General features: G+C 40.4%; 1 protein-coding gene across 5 annotated transcripts in view; it reads right to left on the reverse strand.

Annotated features, from left to right (window-relative positions):
• Positions 1-19,425, reverse strand: part of LOC131434138 (dedicator of cytokinesis protein 1) — a 64,125-nt gene that overhangs the window by 13,692 nt on the left and 31,008 nt on the right. Inside the window, exons 2-11 of one of the 5 annotated variants that reach the window (XM_058600802.1) lie at positions 16,119-16,230; positions 11,441-11,885; positions 9,735-11,371; positions 9,140-9,671; positions 4,316-4,429; positions 1,994-3,874; positions 1,420-1,925; positions 1,236-1,346; positions 873-980; positions 4-293 (exon numbers count right to left, since the gene is read on the reverse strand). In XM_058600802.1, coding sequence (XP_058456785.1) covers positions 212-293; positions 873-980; positions 1,236-1,346; positions 1,420-1,925; positions 1,994-3,874; positions 4,316-4,429; positions 9,140-9,671; positions 9,735-11,371; positions 11,441-11,885; positions 16,119-16,230 — 5,528 coding nt within the window. In that variant the 3' untranslated portion in view covers positions 4-211. Of the gene's footprint in view, positions 1-3; positions 294-872; positions 981-1,235; positions 1,347-1,419; positions 1,926-1,993; positions 3,875-4,315; positions 4,430-9,139; positions 9,672-9,734; positions 11,372-11,440; positions 11,886-16,118; positions 16,231-19,425 lie in introns of those variants that run through there. The other 4 variants (XM_058600784.1, XM_058600808.1, XM_058600795.1 and 1 more) reach the window with 4 other exon arrangements.

A 19,425-nucleotide genomic window follows, 5' to 3' on the forward strand; every position in this document is an offset into this window, starting at 1 on the left:
AAACGAATTTTAAGCGAAAAGAAACAATAAAAATCAACGTATAAAAACATAACCTAAAACTAACTAAATAACAGTAACATAAAACAAACACATCCCAGAAAAATGGTCGCCCGAATGGGTCGCATCGGTGATGGGGGCAAACCATAAACGATAATAAACTGTCATCCAAAATGAAACAATTAACAACACACCAAAAACAATAGCGTTTAGTTTAATGTTGCAAAAAGGAGAAAATGTGCTGGGACATGATTTTTCCATTCGACTGTAGGAACGAGTGAGACGACAGATCGAGTCTTTTTTGTTTTCGCGCAGGTTCCGGTCGGTGTCGGTGGCGACGCACAGGAGAAAGGGAAATGGTAGAAAGAGAATGAAAGAGAGAAAAGCAGTTTGAATGAGAAGTTCATATTTAATTTTTTGTTTTTAAGTGAATGGTTGGTGTCTCGAAACCATGTTTTTCCAACTGTTTCAATGACAAATCGTGAGTAAAACACGCCTTACTGTGAAGCCATCGCGTTTCGGTTCTGTGAAAACGCCCGAGGCAATACAAGGTCATCCACACCAACATACCGATATTATACGAAGAAAACATATTACTTAAATTTTTTGTTTGTTTGTTCGCGTGATGCCAGCCAATGTTCCGAATTTTTTCAAAGACGTGTACACATCAGGTTATTGTTAATTTCTTTTTTTTTTGTTGCTATCGAGCTTGCAGCGATCTAGTTGGCAGTGAAAATCACGCAAGCGAAAAAAAGCACGAGACGTAAAAACGAGAAACAAAAGAAAAAAAAACAAGAAAACAATTTGTGAAATCAGTTCTCCCTAGCAGAAAACCGGAATGGCACTACTGAGTAGATATATAAATACACACGCACTGTCGAATTTTGCTGCCAAACTTGTTGGAAATGTTGGTGATCAGCTTGCCGGAGTTGGAACCCAGCTTGACACTGGACAGACTCAACCGATCGAACTCGAAAAAGTCACTGCGTATGACGATCGGGACGATCGAGGACACCGGTGGATGATTCAGTAGTAGTAGTAGTAGTTGTGTGTGTGTTAAGGAGATGGAAAAAAATACAAGCAATGCGATTGGTTTAATGTTGACTCTTGTGAAAAATGGCGATTGTGTGTTGACGACGATTTGGTACTTTCTACTCTAGATACTATTTTCCCCTCTGAGCTTTCGAAAATGTTGAAGATATGGGAACGGAATTCAACAATAAAGTGGCTTGTCTTACCTGGTTAAGTTGGCAGTATTGAAGTTTGTAGCGAAGTTGGTGAAGGTGGATTTGAATCCTCCGGAGCTGGTGGTTGTTGGTCGACTGTTTTGGCTCTTGGAAATTCCACTACTGCAAAAATCCCAGAAGAAATCATAGCATTAGTTTCAGCTTTCTACCGGAAAATCTCCCAGAAAGTACTTACTCTGATGATCCAATACTCGTTTCCGACAGCCGACTGGAATCGATGCTCACCTGAGGCAGTGCCGAGATCTGCCTTCGCAGCGTTACCTCACTGTCGCGATCGATCTTGATGTCGGTCGTACGCTTACCGTATTTCTCTTCCACGCTGGACTGAATACTGGCAAAGCATTTCTCCAGCCGATCGTGGAACGGCAGCAAACTGGCCGGTGTTTTCATTTTGTGCACCAGGATGGCCACCTCCAGCAGTGGAATTTGTCCAGCAATCAAATCCTTCAGCTGTGCCACAAGCTGATCGTTCTCCGGATACCGGATCAGATATTCCGGTGTTAGGAACGCATCTTCGTAGATCGGAATACCGCCGTTGACGGCCGCATCGACCACACCGTGAATGATCGCACTCAGTGAGTGGATCGGAATGTTCGGATCGGCCTGATGCTCCAACACCAGCTCGCGAATACTGCGGTTCTTTGCCTCCACCGATTCGATCGCCATCTCAATTGGGGAGATCTTCAACAACAAAAAATAAATCAAGTTATTTCACGGTTTCATTTTGAAGTCATTATTGCAACACTTACCATCACCGTTTCGGCGGACTTCACTGGGAACCAGCGTAGAATGCCGGGCAGGGCATCAGTCGTGCGCAATACTGTACGTTCGTACGAAGTGTTGGCGATGTCATCGCCTCCTCCGCACGAATCTCGGATCGGTCGGGAAAACTGAAACTCGCTCACGTTGTTCGACTGGTAGAACTTCACGATGTTAGACGCAATGTTTTTCTTGTCCCTGCCAAGCCGAAGATCACGACTTACCGGGTCAACCTTCACGATCTGGATAAACTGACCTTCGCTTTGTCGAATTTCCTGACCCGGATTCAGGGTCGGGACCAGCTCCGCCCTTGGATGCTGACTTAGGATACGGGTGTTGAAGGATCCGGCGTCCTCGTACTCGTTGCCACGATATACGAACTCTTGGTTGCGCAAAAACTGCGGAAATCCATAGCCGTAGAAGGCTACCCGGTAGTAATTGGATTCGTAGCGTTTCTCCCGGAGAATCTTCTCGTAGAACTGGGACATCTTTTTGTACAGTTCGGCCAAACTCAGATAGTCGTAGATTTCGTTTTCATACTGCAGCGCTAGCTCCTTGCACATGTCGATTGCTGACTCCCACATTTTTCCACGATCGAACAGATCTATAATGTCTCGGTACAACTTTTCCTTGAGTGTCCAATGAGTGCAGCAGGCCAGATAGCGACTGGATTTCAACAGAGCAGACAGAGGAGAGTCATTCCAGTACAGTTCATTGCTGTGAAGTTTGAGGGTGTAGGCAGCTTCCGTAAAGTTATCGAATTCCATGTGCAGATCGCACAGTTTGTTCACGTACCGGATGTACATTTCCTTACGATTTACTTCGGAATAGAACTGCAGTAAGCTAACCGTACAAGCCATGCGATTTTCTTTGCTTTCATCATGGATTAGACACCGATACTCCAGCAGTTTCTCCATCAATCGAGTCAACACGTTAACGCACTGTAGTCCAGGAGTTTGAAGGGTGTTGTGATTACTGCAAGATTCGTGCATCATTTTGTAGAATAGATCCTTGTACTCAGCATCCCCGTAACCACCCTCGATGTAGTGATCAAGTTTTTCGATGATCTCCTTTTCGAAATCGTTGAAATTACCCTTAATGTGACTGGCATTCCTCTTCGTATCTCCGTAGCTCTCCATCACGTACCGCGAGCTGTAGTACTCGCACTGCATCATATCGAAAAAGATCGGAATGGAAGCCTTCCTCAACTCCAACTCCGGAATCATGCTCATCTCCAGGATTGGACCCACCAACTGCGGCACAAACATGATCTTGTGCTCCCCCAAATTGAACCACATTTTTCTGATCTCGAATGCCGTCTCCCGACGAATGTCCCGATAGTTGCTCAGAATCAACGACTGCTTTGTTTTGCTGAACAGATTCAACTGCAGTGCCGGCTGCGTCAGGAATGTGATCGAGCACTGGAAATAATTCGACCAGACTTGCTTCTCGAACGGCGAAAAGAACCACTCCATAATCACTCCGGCAAAATGCCGTAAGCTCTCCAGTATCACAGTATTCTGGTGCATGATCATATCCAGCCAGTCCACCGGAAAGACCGGTTTCGACACCAACTCCTTGAACACCAACAGAATCTCCATCAGAAAGTCGAGCAGATCGTAACTGGTGAGGAAACTTCGCACGTACGTTTGGTAGTGGTTCTCCCTCATACTGCGGAAGATACCGAGCATGATGGCGACCAAATTTCCCACCAGTGGATTATCGCGATCCATTGCGATCGAGCTCTGAATGACCGTACGTAGCAGGATCTGCATGATCTCGCGAACATCGTCCTCGGTGGAACCGATATCCTCTTCGTTGTGGAACAACAATTCCAACATATTGTTCATGATATTCACACACTCGGCTACCTGCGTTTTTAGGAAGGATTGAAAAGTGGATTAGTCGGATTCAGACCAATAGCAATGAACCAACTCCTTCAAATGAGACACGCTAACAAGAGGCCGTTATCCGGTCTCATCTGTCAGGATCCTGCAGGTGAACTCAACAACTCTAGAAAATGAAATTGCTGCACACGAAATTTTGAAATTTTCCACAAAAAAAAAACTAAAAATATGCACACCGAAAAGCACTCATTTCTTTTTTTACGCCGGAAATTCTGCAACAAACACGCACACACCAGAGCTCGCTTCGCTTCCAGCATGCGAACAACACTCATCAGCTCACACTCACCACGATACTACCTTAGGCAGTTAGAAACACATATTGCGACTGCAGACTGGAGAAATCACGGCAAAACAAGATTGTATGTGTGTGTGTTTGTGTTTGTGAAATGGTGTCATAATAAATACCTTCGTCTTGGCGGTGGTTTCGCGTGTGTGCAGCTGTGACTTGCTCTCTCCCAGCACCTTGGCCGCCTTGATCAGGTTCTTCTCCTGCTGCCGGATGTCGAACATGAAGTCACCCTGCGTGTTCGTGCGTGTATCCGTGGTAAGTCAAAATCGCATCCGCGTTCCGTTTTGGTAAGTAGCACACACACACATAGAGATTTTTAATTGCGCACACAGCCAAACAATGCGGACCCGGGCACGGCAAATGCGTTGTTCCGGTTTTTTTTGGTGTGTGAGGATCGCGGAAGGGGGGTTCGCAGTTCGGAAAGGAAGCGGGGTTTGTTGCCAATGTTGTGAGGATGTGTTGGTGTAACGCCAATTTGAAAGTGTTAGAATATTAGGAGCATTTCCGTCCACCGGGTTTGGATTGAATGAAACGTTTGAAAGTGTCATGTCAACGCATTTTGTTTTTTTTTTTGCGGGAATTTGTTTTTCGGGTAAAATAGGAATCGGGAAGAAAAAATACAACTTGTTAAATATAATACTTTTTTCTAGTTGGGTTGTGATCGACTACCACAGTTAGTAACGGGGATACCAAACACCGGATTAAATAAGGTTAGAAAAAAATAGTATATGAAGAGTTCTATTTCCGAAGTTTTTGTCTTACTTAAAAAGAAGCGATTAGTTAATAGTGAATAAATTAGGATTTTCCGTTCTGTACAGTTTTATTGAACCCATCCTTCATTGCTAGCTTAGCTTAAAAACACATTCACAAATGTGGCTCGATTTGAGAACTTGAATAAAAGCTTACATGCACGAGGAATTGCACGTGGTAACACATTATTCAATAAATCGTAAAGTACCAACTTCCGGAGGACTTGCATAAGATTTTGATTAGTCAGAAAAAAGTGACAGTTATTTAAGTGTAGTTACTTGTGTCATTTTCAAAATAATGGATTCAAAACAACTTAGTGTGTGGGGACGGGTATAGCGTGATCGGTTAGTCGATGCCTTTCACACAACCCATCTGGGTTCGATTCCCAACCCCGCACATAGGGTCAGAAAGGTTTTCTGGTTCGAAGAGTCGAATGATCTTAAGGTTAAAACAAAACCTCTGTAAATGAAACAAAAAAAAACTATGTGCGCTAATTTATAATTGAATCTTGAGGGAAAAACGGTATACGCTCAGTAATGGTTTCAAATCCGGAATCTCTTCCATCGAAAAACCATTTGTTTATTGATTTCCTGAATTTAAACGTGATCGTACAGACACCGTCAATGATGAACATTCTTGTCCTCCCATTGAGGCGGTTGCTTCAGAAAACATAAAAAATACACAAGTTTAATAGCACATGGGCTGAAAACCCCAGGCGCAACACATAGATGGCTCTAGTTTCATTGCAGTCACATTTTTTCCGGTTAATACTAACCTTTAAAAGACAGCTGTTAAAATTTCTAATATTTATTCATTAGTTTCTGAGTTATTGTGCTAAGAGTGACGCTACTTTTGTTATTTTCAGAACAATGGATCAAAAACAATTTCGTGTTTTAATATAACACTGCTTCTGGATGAGAAAAAATACCGTTCAAGCAAAGCAATGGCTTGAAAAGTGTTATGGAGACTCCGCTTCATCAGAAAAAAAACAATAAACCGTTGGTTCGCTGATTTCAAACGTGGTCGCAGTGGACGTCCAAATGAAGCGGTAACACCAGAAAACATCGTCACTGTTGACCAAAAACGAGAACTTGTTGATGATTCTGAGCTGTGTTTGGCCATGTTTCAACGTAACAAACCAGAATTTTTACGTCGATATGTGACAATGGATGAAACATGGATTCATCACTTCACTCCAGAATCAAAACGATCGTCATCTGTGTGGACAGCAACTGGCGAACCTCGTCCAAAGCACCCGAAAGCACAACAATCGGCTGGAAAGGTTATGGCCACGGTATTTTGGGATGTGCGTGGTGTAATATTTATCAACTATCTTGGGAAAGGAAATACCATTAATAGTAAATATCAAATAGCGTTATTGGAACGTTTGAAGGCTGAAATTGCAAAGAGACAACCGCATATGGCAAAGAAAAAAATTGTTTCATCATCATCACCGTGTCACAAGTGTCAATCAAAACAATGGCAAAACTACTAGAATCGAACTTTGAATTGATCCCACATCCACCGTATTCGAAATCCCAGCGACTACTGGCTGTTCTCAGACCTAAAAACATGCTCGCTGGTAAAAAATTTCGCACGAATGAAGAGGTTATCGCCTAGATAAATCGTTCTACAAAAATGGTATTGCAATGTTAGAGCGGCGTTGGAATATTTGCGTTGCTCTTGATGGAGATTACGTTGATGAATAAAGTTAGGGCCTAATAAAGCGTTGTTAGGCCCGAGACTTTTCAGCCCATGTGTTATCGAAGAAAAAAGTCACTGTTTCACCAGGACAATGTACCGATTCACAAGTCGATGGCAACGATGGTTAAATTGAACGAATTACACTTCGAATTGCTTCCTCATCCAACTTATAGTCCAGATCTGGCCCCCAGTAACTACTGGCTATTCACTGATTTAAACAAAGTGCTCAACGGTAAGAAATTTAATTCAAATGAAGAAACAAGCTTAAGTTTGTTTAAATCGGTTCAGCCATTTCTGAGAAAATTGAGCGGTAACACAACAACGCGTTTTGTCGGTTACGTTACTTATAACATTATATATCCGGAACCAGAAGTCATAGCCATTTAATCTTCGAGCTTGATCAATGGCCTAATAGTAGCTTTCGAACGATCCTAGGTTTGTTGAGATCGATTCAGCCTTCTTTAGGAAAATTGAGCGCGGTCTCGTCGAGCTGAGCTGAATGGTATGTAACACAATAAGTCTCAGAGGATTCGTTTGAAAGTCGATTTTCACAACAATTCTATTACCTTTTTTAGAGAAAGGCTACAAGTTTTTCCAACAAAAATTATTTCTTGTCAAAACTTAAGCTTTTTCCCAGTGGCAGTTAGTTTTCGAAAACTAAACTAAACCGAAAATAATAATCATCCAAAAATCTAATGAAGCTAATTTTGTGAGGAAATTTCACAGAACACTCTGCTCGATATTCTAAGTTCTAATCTTGCTATGAATGGGTGTTATCACTAGCAAACAAGTTTGCCAATTTATTGAAGTTAAAAGTCGGATTATAAAGCTTGCTTCATTTAGAATTGGAACAAACTTTTGCTCATATTGTGGCGCTCCTGGTGGACGGATTTGGAAGTTCTTGGCGCCCACGTGTCGGGAATTTTGTCAGCTTCACGTATGATTTTCGTCATATTTTTTTTTTGAAATGACGAGAAATAAATGTCACTCTGAGCACCGCTTACAAATTATCGAAACGAGATTCATGTCCAGTCAACGACAAAAACGGAGCAGTAATTTTAAAATTGTGTTCTTTCTTTCATTTACCCTCTCAGTCATTTTCGGTTTTCGGTGAAAATTGTGTACTGTGCAGTGTCGAAATTCAACCTCGAAGCTTCGAGAATCGATAATGACTGAAAACGGAAAACAATGGTTTTCTGGCTGTTGGTGCTCTTTTTATAGTCCAACGGCATAGATTTTCTTCAAATCGATAAAAGAACGTGAATTGAAACTAGGCTGATTCTCCCTGCAGACGTTATTTTTGTTTCGTCTTGTCGCAGGGGAACGAGTGACGCTGACACCGTTACTCTCTTTTGTTGCAGTGAGAGGCGAAAATTCTTTGTCCTTCACGTCTTTTGTCGGCTGTTGGATTCGATTTTTTTTATTGAAAATGCGTGACAATATCAAGATCTGATTGCAATATCATATTCGACAACAAGTAAATAATTTAATCACATTACATTCACCAAACTAAAGAAGCATACTGAAACGTCAATCAAAAGAAGAGCGTTTCTGATAGATTTCCAAATATGTTTTTGGTTCGATGTTTATCCAAAACATTGGAAACAAAACTGAGTCGTTGATTTGCTTTGAGACGATATTATTTGGAACATCACTAACATATGTAGTTATACTTTCAGTACACCGCGGAGATTTTCAAATCATACTTGATCGATTGTAGAAAGTCTGGAAAAATTAAAAACTGCCCATCTTTCACGCTTAAACTTCCATACGATCTATCCTCTAGGCAGTCACATGGAACTGAATATCTTCCCGCTTTATATGAACGACAAACACTATTTGAATTCATAATTCAGAATATTAGAAGCAACTGATCACAAGTAAATCGGCCCTAGGCTATAATATATAATTTGTCTTAAAATAATTTAGTAGTGCCTTCAGAAATAGAATTGATTAGTAAACAGGTAGGACGCTAAACTAAACAACACATTGAGGGAGTTATATCAGGAATGGAAAAAGTTGGCAATGATATGAAGGAATGATATGATAATGACAACGGTTTATTTACATTGAAGTTACAATTGTTACGGTGATAGGTGTCTGATTGTGTGGCTTCCCTGAGTGTTGATGGTAACAGGTAATGATGATGGCATGATTGTTGAACATACACGCAAGACAGCACAGGATGCGAGGCATTCATTCGAGGTGTTGATGGGAAGTCGGGAGAACGCAAGGCACAGGCGCACAGCTTCAGCACGCGACAAGACAAAAGAAAAACATAAACACGTAGTAGATAAAGTTACATGGATGGAACAAACAAACAATCAAACGGAAAACATTTCATTACGTAACAATGCATAAAAGTGCTGATGACTGTTTCGGGCATGGTGCATGACAAGGAGACGTTCCACAAAACATAGAATCTCATGCAGCAATTTATTATCCTGAAAAGGGAGGGGGCAGAGGAAATGAACGAAAACACATACCTCTTCCTTGCTTTCCAGCTTGTCCTTGATCTGCCTGCAGAACATTGGCAGCAGGATGGCTCTACACTGGGGCAACTTGAATAGTTTGGAATCCACCACATCTTTGATGCACGTCATTTTCGATTGATTCAGCCGACCGGTGGGAACGTTCGAAATGATATCCACGATGCGCTTGCTCAGCTTGATCGGATCGTATACCTGCATCAAATCGGAAGCGATGATGTGCAGATACTTTAGCAGAGCACCCTGCGACTTCAGCAAGTCGTTCTGATACTTGATCAGTTCGGTGAATGACTCCAGCAAATCCTCCAGCATCGATTCGAACAATTCTCGATCCTTGCCCTGGTTGAGATCCGAGAATAAGATTCTCGATCGAATGATAAATTTCATGATGTACTGAAGGTACTTCGTAGTCCGGAAGAGCGTTTCGTCGTTGTCGTTTACAGCGTAGATGCTTAGTGAGCTCGATCGCTCACTGCTCACGTTGTTGATCGCATTTTTTATGTGCGTTTGAACTACGTTTATAAGTTTTCTACAACACAAAAAAAATTAATTAACCAGGAAAAACAAACCAAAAGAACCAGCAAACACTCACTCATAGGCCAAAGTCGCGGAAAAGCTCTCGTTGATGTAAAGATCCAGCACCGATTGAAAGTGTTGGTACTTGAGATCGTACACAATTTCGATCAACCGTAGCAAACACTTGAACACCAAATTGTCGTACTTCGGGGGATCCTCGTTAAGCACCAGAATGTTGAACAGCGCATCCAAGATGTCCTGCAGAAACTTCACCACTTCCTCGCCTTTCACATTCATCAAAGCATTCAGCGATTCCTCCATTTTCTCTTTCCGCGAGGACCAATTCAGCAAGCCCAGAATGTCGACATTTTGTGTCAGCTTGGTGCTGCACAGATTCGTTTCGATTGTGAAGCTATCTTTCGATGCCAAACTAAACCCACTAACCGAAGGTTTCCCACCACTGATGTTGGCCAGTTCTTCCGACAACGTCGGAAGCTGCAGATAGTTGTATTGCGTTTCCTGATCGAACTTTTTATGGTCGATTTTGTACACCAGCAGCTGATGCCGCTTGTGTTGCAACGTGGTTCCATCGTCATTCATCAGCTTCACATAGGACAAACCGAACGGTTTTTCCGTCCGATCCTTTGCCTCGTTGGAGCTGCGGTGCTTGAAGGTGAACCGCAGATGGCACTGCTTGAACTCCTCGATTGGCACATCGATTTTGTACGTCTCGTTCCACTTGGGCTTATCATCGTGATAGTAGATCACCGATTTGTACTCGTTGAGGGCATAACCGCCGCCACCGTAACTGATCACGCCGGGGATGGCCACACCTTCCCGGTTGCAAACCACTGCCGTAACTTCGATGTTTTTATCACTGCTCTTCGATCCCTTGGAGAACTCTCCGGCGACTAGTGTGAGATAGAGATCGTTCCGTACGTCCCCGGGGAAAATAACTTCCGGAAATCCCATCTTCCGAGCAAATGCCACGTTCCCCAGCACCAGATGTGGGTACTCTTCTTTGACTTGTTTGATATCACCGTGCAAAATATCCACACTGATCCAAATAGCGGAATCGCTTTTATCACCCAAATCCTTGTTCGTGATCAGTTTTCGCAACGTGCTGTCCAACGATTCCTTCTCGCACGCAATGAATGGCATCTTCAGTTGGGTATCACTTTTGAAATCTTCCGAACGTTTTATGATCGGTTTCAAGTCCAGCGTAGCGACTCCAAACGGTCTCCGCATTTGTTGATCGTGCGTGGCTGCGTTGACACCTGCCATTGAACCAATTCCTGGGCTAGCCGGAGCACTTACCTGACTGGTAAGCTGTCCCTTACTGCGCCCGGCACTGGAGCTGCCAACCGAGTTGGCCATACTGCTACGCCGCGAGTCCGTATCCTTTCCATCCATGGCACCAATCCGAACCACGTACGCCACCAAAAATATCCGATTCCGGCTCAGATCGTTTCCGCTGAGATCGGTAAACAGCACCTTGATGTTGTTGAACTGGTCCAAATCGGCCGCCACACCCTGGCGACTCCACTTGACCACGTAGTTCTCGGTTATTGCCCTCATGTCGTCCCCATCGTACAGCGTAAACAGAATCTCCGTATCCTCGCACAGCCGACACACGAAATTGTGCACGGAGAGCAGCAGGTTGTGCGAGTGACGATTCATCGATTCTACGATGCGATTTTTGTTGGTTGAAGTCTGTGAAATTTGAAAAATATTAATAAATGGTTATCTTTGGTGCGATCAATTGACCCGGGCGATACTCACACTTGCCCGCTTTATTCGATCGACCGCGTTCAGATGATGTTCGTACAGCTGCGTCGTCGAGGTTTGCTCAATGTTCAGTATATTGCCGCTTTCGTCCCGGACCACCATGTCCAGCCGGAGAATTTTGTTACCGGTGTCGATCTCCGAGGTAGCCTTCAGCTTGATGTCCTTCATCTCATCAACCGGCAGGTTCCCGGACAGCAGTTGCGATCTCAGCCGGATCAGTTCCAGCATTTTTAACCGAATCGCCTTAAAATCGGGATGTGTTTGAAGGTAGAACTGCCGGTACAGGTGCTGCCACTCCCGCAGAACGGTTGTGATCTCTTCGACGATCTCGCTGCGTACGATCGTCAACTGTTCCCCGATTCCACTTCCCGTGCGAACCGAGCGGCTGTCGACGGTGTGAACGTAGCACTTGGGGAAGATCCCGCGGATGTGGGGTCGACTGAAATGAAAATGACGAGGGGTGAAACTTTAGTTTATAATATTCGATTCAAAATTCAACTATTTTTCAAAGAAGAGCGAATCTTACAAAAGTAAACAAATCGAGTTTCTCTTTCCTACGAATAAATGATTCAAAATCCTACAATTTTACCATGAAATTCGGATTCTGCAAAATGTCAATCTTTGTAATACGAAAAAAACACGGCGATATTTCAATTGCTAGAAAGGAATGGTGAAACTTTTTGTTTTCGCTATTTTAGATGATTTCCGATCTTTTTACTACTGGAAATAGTAAATGAGACGATAAATTTACCCGCAGATTTGTCGGTACTTTTCACATTGACACGACTTAAAAGCAAATTGAACTTGAATCCGATTGAAATTAATAGTTTCACCGACGAAACTGACAGCACTTTTTCTACCACCCTGCAGTAATATTAATTCCAACAACTTGTACTTGCTTATGTCAATTTCAACCAATCACAAGCTGTCTCGAAACTGGCCCTCGAGGTGGATTAACAATTGTCAAGTCCTGTCCTAAGTTTCAACTAAATTGTATCATAAAAATATAAAAGTTAACCGTCAAATTCGTGCGCGCATAAATAGCAACACTGCAAATCTACACAATTCTTGGTTGATTTTTCAGAAGGCCGTGAGAGCAAGTGACAGTTTCTTTTTGTTTATTTTCTCTTCTATTACTCACCAAACGGCTTCCTCGTTTATCACTCAACTCTTTGCATGAAATGATACCCGAAGCTTTCGATTTTTAAACAGCATTGTGAAACCTCAGAAAATATTTATAATCACATCACAATAATCAAAGAAGAAAGTAAACAAAGCGAAACTGTCACTTGCTCTTACTGTCTTCTGAAAAATCGATCGAGAATTGACAAATTGTCGCAAAACTGTATATCCGGTAGCGACACCTGCCGAAGAAAAACGGAACCACGAAAGGGTACTTCCGAAAATGTTTATATCGGCAGTAGTGATTTGCAACGATTTTTCGTTTTGTTTATACAAATAGATATCAACAATAAATGTAAACTCGGTAGTAGAAGAAAGTAGGAGAAAAGTGTGAAATTGGGAAAGTTTAGGTTTTTTCGGACCAATATTTTTGCATTTTTCATACAGAAAGGCTATGCAATCACTGTAAAAACCGGAGGCCCGGAAGTCGGAGTGTCATATACCATTCGACTCAGTTCGTCGAGATCACAAAATGTCTGTGTATGCATATGTGTGTGAGTGTGACAAATGTCACTCGCTTTTTTTACAAAACTCGGATTCAAGTGAAAGGTCTTATGGTCCCATAGACCGCTATTGAATTTTTTCTTTACTCGACTTCCGGTTTCGAAATTACAAGACAATATATGCAAATCTAAGAGGAAATGTGCACTCAATTTCCTCGGAAATTTCTAGACCGATTTTTACAATCTAAGATGCAAATAGAAGGTTTTGTAAGTTGATCCAGATCTGACTTTCGGTTCCGGTAAAGTTCAATTTAAATATGAATATTGTTTCAAAAGTGATGGCGAAACGAGGTGCACATTTTTCTAAAATTTACTGGTAAATTCATCTAGTTGGTAAACCTGCTTAGTTAGTTGATATATAAATCTACTTTGGGACACTATTATTCTCCGGTTTCCGCTTCCGAAAGCACTGGTAATAGTGAAGAAAAGCTCCAAAAACAAAATTCACTTTGATTTCTCAGCAACGTTTAAACCGATTTTCACAAATCATGATTCGAATTAAAGCCCTCAGTGTCTTAGAAGATACTGTGCAATTTCATCTAGATCCGACTTCCGGTTTCGAAATTATAGAGCGATGAGTGTCAAAACTTTCAAACTGTCATACAAAATGATTCAAAACCGGTATGTGCTGGTACGGAAGAAGAAAACACCACCGCCTAGCACACAGCGTGCTCTGTTCAATTTTGTATAGCGCGCAGGGTTGCCACATTTAAATCTATATTCACTTGACATAACTGTTTACAAATTGAAAATGTTATGGTAGTTTATAACCGAAGAAAGTTTTTAATTTTATTCAAGTTTGAAAAAAAAATCTTGACAGAATCTTCAAGTGGTTTTCAAAAATATATGTAATATGAGAAAGGCATCATTACACCACTAGGTGGATTAGAAAAGGTTTTTTGAACAGAAACCAGTGTAATGTGGATTTCTCGAGTACTAAAATGTTTAGCGATCGAGTACCATTTATTTTGAATACTTTATTTGTCATTTCCGGGCATTCGAATAATGGTATTGAACCAAGTATAATGCTCCATTCTAAATAAACGTTAGTTTTCGCATTTCGCATTTTATTTTCTTCCACTTCTACTATGATTTTTCAAATGAATTTTCTCGTTTTTAAAAGAAATCGTTTAAAATGTTAAATAATGTTCCTTCCGATTTGACAGCTCTTACTGAAAGGATCATGTTTAAACAAGCAGCGCCTCTACATTTAATTTTAGTGTCATTTTCATTCATAACTGTCACGATTTTTATATTTTTTCCGATTTACCTTATTTTTAAAGTTTGTATAATATAGTGTTCATTACTTTAAAATGTTGTTTTATAAATTCAGTATTTTTATTCATTTATGATATTTTTCCGCAGTTTCCGATATTGTTACAATTATAACAATATTTTGAACTTCAAATTTACCAACTTTTGTAGTTTTTTGAATTTGTATGATAGTCAAAAGTTTCATAATTTTAAGCATTCCAAACTTTTGAAATTGTCTTACTTTTTGAGAAATTTTGTTTGGGTTCGCTTAGATTTCTATTTTTTAAAATTTCTATATTTCATCTAATTATCGTACTTAGAACTTTTGATTTAATATATTACTGTTTCTGTATTTTTGTTTTAGTTTTTAATTTAATTTTATGAACATTCAGGGGTTTGTTGGTTTGTGCAAAAAGCCCATATTTCGATTCAATTTCTTCGCGTTTCGCCTTCGGCTCATCAGTGCTTAAAGCAGTTCAAATTTAACTGCCATCTCCACATTCTGCGACGGCCAGTAATAAGCCTCCCTTCGTTTACGCCTGAGACGTCAGAAATAATACTGCACCTGTGCAATATTATTAAAGGGTTGCAGTGCAAATTTTGTGTTTGCTTCAATTATCAAAGGTTTGCATAAAAAGTTTAAAACTTTGCGTCTGCTTAGCGGTTTATATTGAACTGCTAGGCGAAGATGGCGATTCAAGGCACTGATGAGCCGAAAAAATTGAACTCAATTTTTATCTTTTCGTCAAATTTGTAATTTTCATTCAGTTCAGTTAACGAAATTTTGTTACTCTTTCAAAAGATCCAGAATTTAGTCCAGGTCCAGATTTCCAATCTCGTTTGTTGTTTCGATTATAGATGTTTTACCATTAAGGTCATTCGCCTTTTCGAGCCAGAAAATTTTTTTGACCCTATGTGCGGAGTTGGGAATTGAACCCAGACGAACTGTGCGAAAGGCATCGACTTACATTACGCTATACCCGGATCTCAATTCTTGAATCTAGGTTGAACATTTAGTTCCAACATCCAGGCTCAGAATTCAGTTTAGGTGTAGAATTCATTTTCAGAAGCCACTGTTTGCCACTGTTTCTTAAGACTGTAAATTGTTCCTCAGTTGACCGTTTAAAATTGACCATGACCTCATAATCCATTTTCTATGCACGAGGCATGAGAATAAATTGCACTCTGAAGATTTAGTAATGATTTTAACGAAGATTCATTAACATTCTATACCCAGTATCATACATTTAAAAAAAGAACCATTCAGTATTTCATGATGTAAGTCGAAAACAATTGTAATTCGTGTAAAACTGGTTGAGGTTAGATATTTCGTGATAAAAGCAAACCAATCGCGGTTTTGTTATTTTAATGCGAAATAAACTGTCAGAAAGACTAAATTTTCAAAAAAATAAATGAACGATCCAGGGCTTCAAATGCATTTACATCCACTTTTTAGTCCGTATTTGGCTCCTTGAGACTATTGTCTACATTGATTTGTGTTTCATGAGCAAGGATGTCATATTTCTCCCAATCTTGTATTCTTAGAAATATTGAAACTCGAACGTATAACGAAAAAATTTAGCTTATTTTGAAAATAAAGAACTAGGAATTGGCAATAATTGTAATAAAGCATATCGTAATCAATTTTTTTCTTCACTAGAACTACAATCACTTTCACTTCCGAATTTCCGAACTCTCTGAGATTTTACTAAACACAAAAAGAAAACACTCACCTTTTGTTGTATCCGTAGTACCAACTGGCCGCTTCCTGTAGAATGACCACCGTGTCGCCCACGTCCAGTTCCAGTCTGTGCTCTTTGTCGGACTCATAGTAGTTGGCTTTTGCTGGGGGAAAAATAAAACAAACAAATCCCGGGAGAGGGAGAATCGGATTAGATTGGATTAGTCAAGCGGTGGTAATCCCTTGAATCCCTCCCCAGTGTTGCCCAGGCTGGATGGAAGTCAATCGGAACAAAAAAGCACGGTTCATCTTCCCCCAGTCGCGCGATTTAGCGAATGGGAATCAAAACAATAAAGCTCAACCTTCAACGGCGGATAAACGGGGATGGATGTGTTCTCGTTCAGCAGGCCTAGTTTTACGACGGTCGGACAGCAGTGCAGGAACCTACTCATCAAAACCGGTCATTCGACACCGCGTGGTTTCATTCTACCGCTCATTCGATCCGGTCGGGGGTTGATTTGATTGGGGATACGAAATCTGAATGCCTCCATGATTCAGTGAACACCGGACACGATCGACGACGGGATTCAATTAATTAAACCCATTTTCTATTCGTCATACGCAATGGTGAACGCGAAAACGGATTACCGTAGGTCGGAGACAACGGCTAGCTTGTTAGAGCTAACGCAAGAGCAGAATTTGATTTCATTGTGGTGAAAGTAGGCTAGAAATATAGCCAGTTCCAACCTAGAAATATGTTTCTGGAATGTGCAATTAATGGAAATTATTTGCTTTAAACGCAATATAGTTCATTGCACTAACCGCTGAAAAAAAGTAATTCTTGAATATTTTTCATATAACGAACGTTACAATTCCGGAACAGAAACTCAGATTCGAGTAGAATTTCATTTACACGAAACCGAGCCACGGTTCCAGAGTTACAGGTTGATAATTCACAAAAATTCAATCATTCAATCAGCACGCGAAAAAAAAAAATTTTTTTCAAGATATTTTCGACAGTTTCGGACTCGTCACACGGATCGCAGTAGGCTTCACCCAGCAAGTTCAAGATCACACTTAGGTAACCGCGGTTACGCGAAGCGCACTGGAACGCACGCACCGAAGTTTCACCGAAAAAGGAAGTTTCGACCGGGGTGTGGAACGCCTATCGAATGTTTACCAGCTTGTAAATCACCAGAAGGAAAGCAAAACTATCCGATGACTTGCGATGACGTGAATGCATTCATGCGTGCAGTACCTCGACGGAAGTGATTACGGACCCGAATAGCTCATCAACGTACCTCGTTTTCATTTTTACTTTATTTTTTTTTTTGTAGTTGCTAGTTATTGCTTAGACATGGTATTCGCACCGAAGGGCGACCGGAACTGGAAAGTGAAGGTCGTTGATCGAATTGTTTGTGTCCGATGGAATGCAGGAAGTCGGCGGTACTGAGGTTGATAGTGGGAAACAAACGATTGGGTATTTTTTTTTTTATTGGTTTCCATAGCGATGTTTGTTAGCCTTTTATTTGTGAGATTTTATTCGAATTCTGGAAATAAATCACCAAGACAATTGACTGGAAAGTTACTTCACAGTTCTTCATTTTTAAAAGAAAAATGTACATTCTTGTTCATTGAAAAATTTATGAATTCCAATCATAATTTTACATCGATCATGGTTTTAAATCAGGTCTATTTCATAGTACTATTGATTTACATGTCGTGCAAATTTCATAATTTTTTTTTTCTGTGTTATTGGATTTTTGCCTTTCTCAAAAGGTCTTATAGTTTTCTAAAAATTGCTGGAACATTTTATCCGGATCCGACTTCCGGTTCCGGTGTGTCAACCCTGCATGTTATACAAAATCGAACTAAGCACGCTGTGTGTTAGATGGTGGCGTTTTCTTCTTCCGTACCAGCACGTACCGATTTTGTATCAATTTGTATGACAGTTTGACAGTTTCGATACTCATTGCTCTGTAATTTCGGAGCCGGAAGTTGGGTTTCACAGTGATTGTATAGCCTTTCTATATCAGAAAGGCAAAAAACAATAATTGAATCGAACCAGAAATGCAGTTTTTTTTTTGTTTCGATTTTAGAGGTTTCGATCTTCAGGTAATTCGCCTCTTTGAGCCAGAAACTCTTTTCTGACCCCATGTGCGGCGTTTGCAATCGAACCCAGAACCCCTTCCTCAGAATTGTTATTGTTACTAAATCAACAAAAAAAAAAACTTCAGAATTAATCGAAATTTATTAATTTTTACAATGTTTTTGTTCTGCGTGTAGATTTCCTAGAACTTTTTCTTTCACACTATTTTTGTATAATTTAAAAATCACATAAATATCAGTAACAGTTACTTTACTAGATTAGATGCATTCATATCTAACTGGTCGTGAAATGGCGGTGAAATTTGGAAAACTTCGCAACCTGAAGTACCTCAAGGAAGACATTTAGAACCGTTTATATGTCTATGCTCTCTCAATGATCCGAACTTCTTAGTGGACTGTTTCAAACTATCGTTTGCTAATGACTTCAAACTGAATCCGTCATATCATTTTCCCATAGATGCTCAATAATTAGACATGATTATAATACAAAATTCGTGAGCGATTTAGGAGTTATTCTTGATGACAAACTTGATTTCTAGAATCACATCGACTACGTAATGTCATCCAAATTCCAAGGCCGTTTACCAAAAATTTTGTTCACATACAACACTGCTTAAAACTCATTACTGTGCACTAGTCCACGCATGAATATACGGCTGTCGTTTGGCCACCTCATTATTAAATTAATATTGATCGTATCGAAGCTGTTGTATGCAAATTCACTAGGTTCGCAGTCCATAATCTACAATTTTCATCGCAGATTTTAAATTAACTGCACTGATCTCCTACAATTGGTCAATTTCGACATCCATCGTTGCATTTTTAGTTAGCATCCTTTTTTACTAATTCGCTAGAACCAACTACGGATGTAATGAACATTTTTCTAATATGCGTCGTTTATTTATTAATTACTTTCAGGACTTCGATGTTTATCGCCCTTATTCTGAATAACGTCGTATCGTTTTTTCCCTCGTATTTCATTTGTATTCCCTATAACACTAGCAAAATCGAAGGTAGCTATGATTCGATCGAACCACATTCGATCGAAAAATCAATACGTCGTTATTCAGAATAAGAGCGTATGTCTCTCGAAATGCGATAAAGCGTTTACTCCATGATTCCTTAGCTATTTAGTAATTTTATTTTTTCTCAACGATATAGTAATGTTTCAAGTTCAAATTATTATTAGAAACTTTCGTGTACCATTTCGATATTGTTAATCTATTGGTATTAAAAGATGAGGAGGTTTT

Source organism: Malaya genurostris, chromosome 1 (genome assembly GCF_030247185.1).
Source record: "Malaya genurostris strain Urasoe2022 chromosome 1, Malgen_1.1, whole genome shotgun sequence".
Lineage (NCBI taxonomy): Eukaryota > Metazoa > Arthropoda > Insecta > Diptera > Culicidae > Malaya > Malaya genurostris.